The 9,210-nt window shown below is 61.5% G+C and overlaps 1 protein-coding gene across 1 annotated transcript; it reads left to right on the forward strand.

Annotated features, from left to right (window-relative positions):
- Window positions 1–870: 870 nt before the first annotated feature.
- On the forward strand, window positions 871–8,472 carry LOC144742318 (uncharacterized protein F13E9.13, mitochondrial-like; the record flags this gene model as incomplete). The annotated part of the gene is given in 5 exon segments (XM_078624793.1): window positions 871–1,054; window positions 2,678–2,828; window positions 4,426–4,477; window positions 4,479–4,554; window positions 5,904–8,472. Coding segments are annotated over 5 exon segments (792 nt in total), but the record flags the coding sequence as incomplete, so codon positions are not given.
- Window positions 8,473–9,210: the final 738 nt, after the last annotated feature.

Below are 9,210 nucleotides of genomic sequence, written 5' to 3' on the forward strand. Positions count from 1 at the left end.
AGTGGGTGGGTGGGTGAGTGGGTGGGTGGGTGTTTGAGTGAGAGGGTGGGTGGGTGAGTGGGTGAGTGGGTGGGTGGAGGGTGGAGTGGGGTGGGTGGGTGAGTGGGTGGGTAAGTGGGTGGGTGAGTGGGTGAGTGGGTGGGTGAGTGAGTGAGTGGGTGGGTGAGTGGGTGGATGGGTGGGTGGGTGAGTGGGTGGGTGAGTGGGTGAGTGGGTGGGTGGGTGAGTGAGTGAGTGAGTGGGTGGGTGAGGGTGGTGAGTGGGTGAGTGAGTGGGTGGAGTGAGTGGGTGGTGTGTGGGTGAGGTGAGTGGGTGGATGAGTGGGGGTGAGTGGGTGAGTGAGTGGGTGAGTGGTGAGTGAGTGGGTGAGTGTGGTGAGTGAGTGGGTGAGTGAGTGGTGAGTGAGTGGGGAGGAGTGGCGAGGAGCGTGTGAGCGTGAGTGTGTGAGTGAGTGAGTGGGTGAGTGTGTGATTGGGTGAGTGAGTGGGTGAGTGTGTGGGTGGGTGAGTGGGTGAGTGTGTGGGTGGGTGAGTGGGTGGTTGGGTAAGTGGGTGGGTGAGTGGGTGAGTGAGTGGGTGGGTGGTGGTGAGTGGGTGGGTGGGTGGGTGAGTGGGTGGGTGGGTGAGTGGGTGGGTGGGTGAGTGGTGAGTGAGTGGTGGGTGAGTGGGTGAGTGTGGTGGTGGGTGAGTGGGTGGTTGGGTAAGTGGGTGGGTGAGTGGGTGAGTGAGTGGGTGGGTGGGTGGGTGAGTGGTGGTGGGTGAGTGGGTGGGGGGTGGGTGAGTGGGTGGGTGGTGAGTGGGTGTATGAGTGAGGGGTGAGTGAGTGAGCGTGTGAGCGTGTTCGTGTGTAAGTTCACGTCACTCCCCCCAGGACGCGGTGCTGGTAGAGAACATGGGCGACGTGCCGTACCTGGCGGGCTGCCCGGGCCCCGAGGTGACGGCGGCGATGGCGGCGCTCTGCTGCTCCGTGCGCCGCACGCTGCCCCACCGCCCCGTCGGGGTGCAGATCCTGGCGGGCGCCAACCAGCAGGCGCTGGCCGTGGCGCTGGCTGCAGGTAAGTCACACACGCAGAGTCACACACACAGACACACGCACAGACACACACACAGACACACACACACGCACACACACACAGACACACACACACACAGACACACGCACAGACACACACACACGCACAGACACACACACAGACACACGCAGAGTCACACACACGCACAGACACACACACGCACAGACACACACACGCACAGACACAGACACACACACAGACACACACACGCAGAGTCACACACACACACCCACACACAGACACACAGTCACACACACACACACACTCACACCCACACGCACAGACACACACACAGACACACACCACACACTCAGACACACACACACGCACAGACACACACACAGACACACACACACGCACAGAACACACACACAGACACACACACAGACACCACACACAGACACACACACACGCACAGACACACACACAGACACACACAACGCAGAGTCACACGCACCATTCAGAGTCACACGCACAGACACACAGACACACACGCACAGGACACACACACAGACACACACACACACAGACACACACCAAGACACACAGACACACACAGACACACAGACACTCACAGACACACACACAGACACACACACAGACACACACACACACAGACACACAGATCCTGGCGGGCGCCAACCAGCAGGCGCTGGCCGTGGCGCTGGCTGCAGGTAAGTCACACGCGCGAAGACACGCACGGTGTGCTGCTTGGTGGTGGTGGTGACGACGGTGGTGACAGTGGTGATGGTGGTGACGGTGGCGGTGGTGACGGTGATGAGGTGGTGACAGTGACGGTCGTGACGGCGGGGTGGTGATGGTGGTGATGGTGGTGGTGATGGTGATGGTGACGGTGGTGACGGTGGTGACGGTGGTGTGTGGTGACGGTGGTGACGGTGGTGACGACGTTGACGATGGTGATGATGGTGACGGTGGCTGGTGACAGTGGTGGTGATGATGGTGATGATCGTGATGGTGGTGGTGTGGTGTGTATTGCACCAGGCCTGGACTTTGTGCGTGTGGAGGGCTTCGTGTTTGCCCCCGTGGCTGACGGTGACGGTGGGTGACGGTGGTGACGGTGGGTGACGGTGGTGATGGTGGTGACGGTGGTGGTGTGGTGAAGGTGACGGTGGTAACGGTTGACGGTGGTGACGGTGGCGACGGTGGCGGTGTGGTGAAGGTGACGTGGTAACGGTGACGGTGGCGACGGGTGGCGGTAGTGGTGAGGTGACGGTGGTAACGGTGACGGTGGTGACGGTGGCGGGTGTGGTGAAGGTGACGGTGGTAACGGTGGCGACGGTGGGGTGTGGTGAAGGTGGACGGTGGTAACGGTGACGGTGACGATGGCGGTGATGATGATGATGGTGACGGTTGGTGTGTGGTGAAGGTGACGGTGGTAACGGTGACGATGGCGGTGGTGATGATGATGGTGACGGTGGTGGTGTGGTGAAGGTGACGGTGGTAACGGTGACGATGGCGGTGATGATGATGATGGTGACGGTGGTAACGGTGACGGTGGTAACGGTGACGGTGGTAACGGTGACGGTGACGATGGCGGTGATGATGATGATGGTGACGGTGGTGGTGTGGTGTGTATCGCACCAGGCCTGGACTTTGTGCGTGTGGAGGGCTTCGTGTTTGCCCACGAGGCTGACGAGGGCCTGTGCCAGGCCGGCGCCGGGCGGTTGCTACGGGAACGGCGGCGCCTCGAAGCCGACAGAATCCTCCTGTTTGCTGACGTCAAGAAGAAGCACAGGTGGGGGGGGGGGGGGGGTGGTGGTGGTGGGGTGGTGGTGGGGGGGGTGGTAGTGGGGGGGTGGTGGTGGGGGTGTGGTGGTGGGGGGGGGTGGGGGGGGGTGGGTGGGGAGGCTGGCGGCGCGTGGTGACGACCTCCTGTAGACCAGGCGAGGGTAGTCAACATCTCCTAGTCTCAGCTGCGCTGTGGAAAATGGATGGCGCGGTGTGCACCACCACCACGACCACCACCACCACCCCCACCACCACCACCACCACCACCCCCTCACCACCACCACCCCCCCCCCCACCACCACCACCACCACCCCACCCCCCCCACCCCCACCACCACCCACCCCCACCCCACCCCCCCCACCTCCCACCACCCCCCCCACCACCCCCCACCACCCCCCCACCCCCCTCCCACCTCACCCCCACCACCCTCACCACCACCACCACCCCCACCACCTCACCACCACCACCCCCCCACCACCCCCCCCCACCACCCCCCCCACCACCCCCCCCACCCACCCCCCACCACCCCACCACCACCACCCCCACCCACCACCACCACCCCCACCACCACCACCCCCCACCACCCCCCCCACCACCTCCACCACCACCACCACCACCCCCACCACCACCACCACCCCCACCACACCAGCACCACCACCACCACCCCCCCCACCACCCCTCCCCCCACCACCCCCCCCACCAACCCCCCCCCACCACCCCCACCACCACCACCACCACCACCACCACCACCACCCCACCACCAGCACCACCACCACCACCCCCCCACCACCCCCCCCACCACCCCCCCCACCACCCCCCCCCACCACCCCCACCACCACCACCCACCACCCCCACCACCACCAACCCCCCACCACCCCCCCCACCACCTCCACCACCACCACCCCCACCACCAGCACCACCACCACCACCCCCCCCACCACCACCCCCCCCACCACCACCCCCACCACCCCCCCACCACCACCACCACCCACACCACCACCACCCCCACCACCACCCCACCACCACACCACACCACACAACCACCACCACCCCACCCCCCCCCCCACCCCCCCACCACCCCCCCCCACCACCCCCACCACCCCCCCCACCCCCCTCCCCCACCTCACCCCCACCACCCTCACCACCACCACCACCCCCACCACCTCCACCACCACCACCCCCCCCACCACCCCCCCCCACCACCCCCCCCCACCCACCCCCCCCCACCACCCCCACCACCACCACCACCACCCCCACCACCACCACCCCCCACCCCCCCCCCACCCACCCCCCCCCACCACCTCCACCACCACCACCCCCACCACCAGCACCACCACCACCACCCCCCCCCCACCACCACCCCCCCCACCACCACCCCACCACCCCCCCACCACCACCACCACCCAACACCACACCACCCCCACCACCACCCCCACCACCCCCCACCACCCCCCACCACCCCCCACCACCCCCCCCCACCACCACCACCACCCCCACCACCACCCCCACCACCACCCCCACCACCACCTCCCACCACCACCACCCCCACCACCAGCACCACCACCACCACCCCCACCACCACCACCCCCCCCCCCCCCCCCCAGTGCCCACGCCATCACGGCTGACGTGGGGGTGGTGGACACGGCGCTGGCTGCCGGAGTTCTTCTTGGCCGACGGCGTCGTGCTCACCGGGCAAGCCACCGGATGTGCCGCCAGCGCCACGGAACTCGCCGGTACGCAGCAACACACCCACACCGCACGTGGCACACCGCACACACCACACCACACCACACCGCACCACACACACCACACACACCACACACACACCGCACCGCACCACACACACACCACACCACACCACACGTGGCACACACACCGCACCACACACACCGCACACACACACCACACCACACACACCGCACACACCACACCGCACACACCGCACCATACACACCGCACCACACACACCACACCACACACACACCACACACACCCACACACCACACGTACCACACCGCACACATACCACTCCATACCGTAAGCACCGTGAATCGGTGAGTGGGTGGATGGGTGAGTGGGTGGGTGAGTGGGTGGGTGGGTGAGTGGGTGGGTGAGTGGGTGAATGAGTGGGTGAGTGGGTGGGTGAGTGGGTGAGTGGGTGGGTGAGGGGGTGGGTGAGTGGGTGGTTGAGTGGGTGGGTGAGTGGGTGGGTGAGTGGGTGGTTGAGTGGGTGGGTGAGTGAGGTGGGTGGGTGAGTGAGTGGGTGAGTGGGTGGGTGAGTGAGTTGGTGAGTGGGTGAGTGAGTTGGTGAGTGGGTGAGTGAGTTGGTGAGTGGGTGAGTGGGTGAGTGAGTTGGTGAGTGGGCGAGTGAGTGGGTGGGTGAGTGGGTGAGTGAGTTGGTGAGTTAGTGGGTGAGTGAGTGGGTGAGTGAATGGGTGAGTGACTGAATGGGTGAGTGACTGAATGAGTGGCTGAGTGGGAGAGTGAGTGGGTGAGTGAGTGGGTGAGAGGGTAAGTGAGTGGGTAAGTGGGTGGGTGAGTGAGTTGGTGGGTGGGTGAGTGAGTGAGTGGGTGAGTGAGTGAGTGGGTGAGTGGGTGGGTGGGTGAATGAGTGAGTGGGTGGGTGGGTGGGTGAGTGAGTGAGTGGGTGAGTGAGTGAGTGGGTGAGTGGGTGGGTGGGTGAGTGAGTGAGTGGGTGAGTGAGTGAGTGGGTGAGTGGGTGGGTGGGTGGGTGAGTGAGTGGGTGAGTGAGTGAGTGGGTGAGTGGGTGGGTGGGTGAGTGAGTGAGTGGGTGAGTGAGTGGGTGAGTGGGTGGGTGGGTGGGTGTGTGAGTGAGTGGGTGAGTGAGTGAGTGGGTGGGTGGGTGAGTGGGTGGGTGGGTGAGTGAGTGGGTGGGTGGGTGAGTAACTGAATGAGTGGGAGAGTGACCGAGTGAGTGACTGAGTGACCGAATGAGTGACTGAATGAATGAGTGACCGAGTGACTGAGTGACTGAGTGACTGTATGAGTGACTGAATGAATGAGTGACTGAATGAATGAGTGACAGACTGAGCACTCATTCCAACCCTCCCCCCCCGACTAGCGGTGCGGGCGGCGGTGAAGCTGCCGGTGCTGGTGGGGTCTGGCGTGACGCTGGCGAACGTGGGCGACTACTTTGGCGCCGCTAGCGCCCTGATCGTGGGCTCGCACCTCAAGCGCGACGGTACCTGGAACGGGGAGCTTTGCCCGCAGAGAGCCGGAGACTTCATGGACGCGGTGCGGGCGATGCGGGCCGGTGGTGGTGGTGGCGGTGGTGGTGGCGGTGGTGGTGGCGGTGGTGGTGGCGGTGGTGGCGGTGGTGGTGGCGGTGGTGGCGGTGGTGGTGGCGGTGGTGGCGGTGGTGGCGGTGGTGGCGGTGGAAGCGACGCGTAGGGGAACGATTCGTTCGGAGAGGATGATTCGGAGATTCGGGGATTATGATTCAGAGAGGATGATTAGGAGAGAATGATTCAGGGAGAATGATTCAGGCACGATTCATTCAGAGGATGATTCGTTCAGAGAGTGATTCAGGGACAATGATTCAGAGAGAATGATTCAGGGATATTGATTCGGAGAGAATGATTCAGGGAGAATAATTCAGGGATATTGATTCAGAGATAATGATTCGGAGAGAATGATTCAGGGAGAATAATTCAGGGAGAATGATTCAGGCACGATTCATTCAGAGGATGATTCGTTCAGAGAGTGATTCAGGGACAATGATTCAGAGAGAATGATTCAGGGATATTGATTCAGAGATAATGATTCGGAGAGAATGATTCAGGGAGAATAATTCAGGGAGAATGATTCAGGCACGATTCATTCAGAGGATGATTCGTTCAGAGAGTGATTCAGGGACAATGATTCATTCGGAGAGAATGATTCATTCAGAGAATGATTCATTCAGAGAATGATTCAGGGACAATTATTCATTCAGAGAATTATTCATTTTGAGAGGATGATTCTGAGAGCATGATTCAGGGACAATGATTCACTCACCCATCGCTGCTCCAGCCCGTGCCGCCACTCACCCACCAACTCACCCACCAACTCACTCACCCACTCACTCACCAACTCACCCGCTCACCCACCAACTCACTCACCAACTCACTCACCCACTCACTCACCAACTCACCCGCTCACCCACCAACTCACTCACCAACTCACTCACCCACTCACTCACCAACTCACCCGCTCACCCACCAACTCACCCACTCACCCACCAACTCACTCACTCACCCACCAACTCACCCACCCACCAACTCACCCACTCACCAACTCACCCACCCACCAACTCACTCACCAACTCACCCACTCACCCATTCCTCACCCACCAGCTCCATCTCTTCTCGAGCCCGTGCCACTCACTCACCAACTCACCCACTCACCCACCAACTCACCCGCTCACCCACCAACTCACCCACTCACCCACCAACTCACCCACTCACCCACCAACTCACCCACCCACTCACCAACTCACCCGCTCACCCACCAACTCACCCACCAACTCACCCACTCACCCACCAACTCACCCACCCACTCACTCACCAACTCACCCGCTCACCCACCAACTCACCCACTCACCCACCAACTCACCCACTCACCCACCAACTCACCCACCCACTCACTCACCAACTCACCCGCTCACCCACCAACTCACCCACTCACCCACCAACTCACTCACCCACTCACTCACCAACTCACCCGCTCACCCACCAACTCACCCACTCACCCACCAACTCACCCACTCACCCACCAACTCACCCACCCACCAACTCACCCACTCACCAACTCACCCACCCCCCAACTCACTCACCAACTCACCCACTCACCAACTCACCCACTCACCCATTCCTCACCCACCAGCTCCATCTCTTCTCGAGCCCGTGCCACTCACTCACCAACTCACCCACTCACCCACCAACTCACCCACTCACCCACCAACTCACTCACCCACTCACTCACCAACTCACTCACCAACTCACCCACTCCTCACCCACCAGCTCCATCTCTTCTCGAGCCCGTGCCACTCACTCACCAACTCACCCACCAACTCACTCACCAACTCACCCACTCACCCACCAACTCACCCACTCACCAACTCACCCACTCACTCACCAACTCACCCACTCACACTCGCTCACCAACTCACACACTCGCTCACCAACTCACTCACCCACTCACTCACCAACTCACCCGCTCACCCACCAACTCACTCACCAACTCACCCACTCACCAACTCACCCACTCACCCATTCCTCACCCACCAGCTCCATCTCTTCTCGAGCCCGTGCCACTCACTCACCAACTCACCCACTCACCCACCAACTCACCCACTCACCCACCAACTCACTCACCCACTCACTCACCAACTCACTCACCAACTCACCCACTCACTCACCAACTCACCCACTCACCCACTCCTCACTCACCAGCTCCATCTCTTCTCGAGCCCGTGCCACTCACTCACCAACTCACCCACCAACTCACTCACCAACTCACCCACTCACCCACCAACTCACCCACTCACTCACCAACTCACACTCGCTCACCAACTCACACACTCGCTCACCAACTCACTCACCCACGCCACACTCGCTCCAAACTGCAAATAAATAAACGCCACGACAGCGCACGCGTGCGTGTGTGTAGTATATATATTATAATAATCATTGCTGTTTACACATGTCGTCACATCATTCAGTATAGCACTTTAAAATACCAACAACCATTTAAACCAACACAGATTAAGGACCCCCCCCCCCATCCCTTATTCGCATAACGCCAACAGAGTAATATAGCCTCTAGCAGACTGTAGGGGCAAGTGCTGATAGTAGCAAAGACAAAGGTCCCCCGTGTAGCCTCTAGCAGACTGTAGGGGCAAGTGCTGTAAGTAGCGAGCACCCGGACCGCCTTTGTCTCCCCAGTGCTGACGGAGCTTTAGACACACAGACAAAGGTCCCCCGTGTAGCCTCTAGCAGGGCTGTAGGGGCAAGTGCTGTTCGTAGCAGCACCTATGACAGGCGGCCACTGGCTACGAGAGGCGACGTTTAGCACACGCAGAGGAGCGGTGGTGCAGCGGTTAGCGCTACGAACGCGGCGACACGGGTTCGATTCCCGCTCACGGCCAACACCGGGCGGTGACGATTATCTGAACCGGTCCTGGGCCTCCTCTAGGTCGACTTGGCCTCAAATTAGTTACCTGGTGCGGTGTGTAAACATCGCCACTGGGGAGACAAAGGCGGCCGGGCGTGGTGCTGGCCACCCACCCCCTCGTGTGCCAGTAGCCTTCATAGGCGCAGATGCTCGCTAACAGCACTTGCCCCAACGCGCCCGCTAAGGCTACACGGGGGATCTTTGTCTCTTTGTGC

Source organism: Lampetra planeri, unplaced genomic scaffold (genome assembly GCF_965212315.1).
Source record: "Lampetra planeri unplaced genomic scaffold, kcLamPlan1.2.h2 scaffold_983, whole genome shotgun sequence".
Classification (NCBI taxonomy): domain Eukaryota; kingdom Metazoa; phylum Chordata; class Hyperoartia; order Petromyzontiformes; family Petromyzontidae; genus Lampetra; species Lampetra planeri.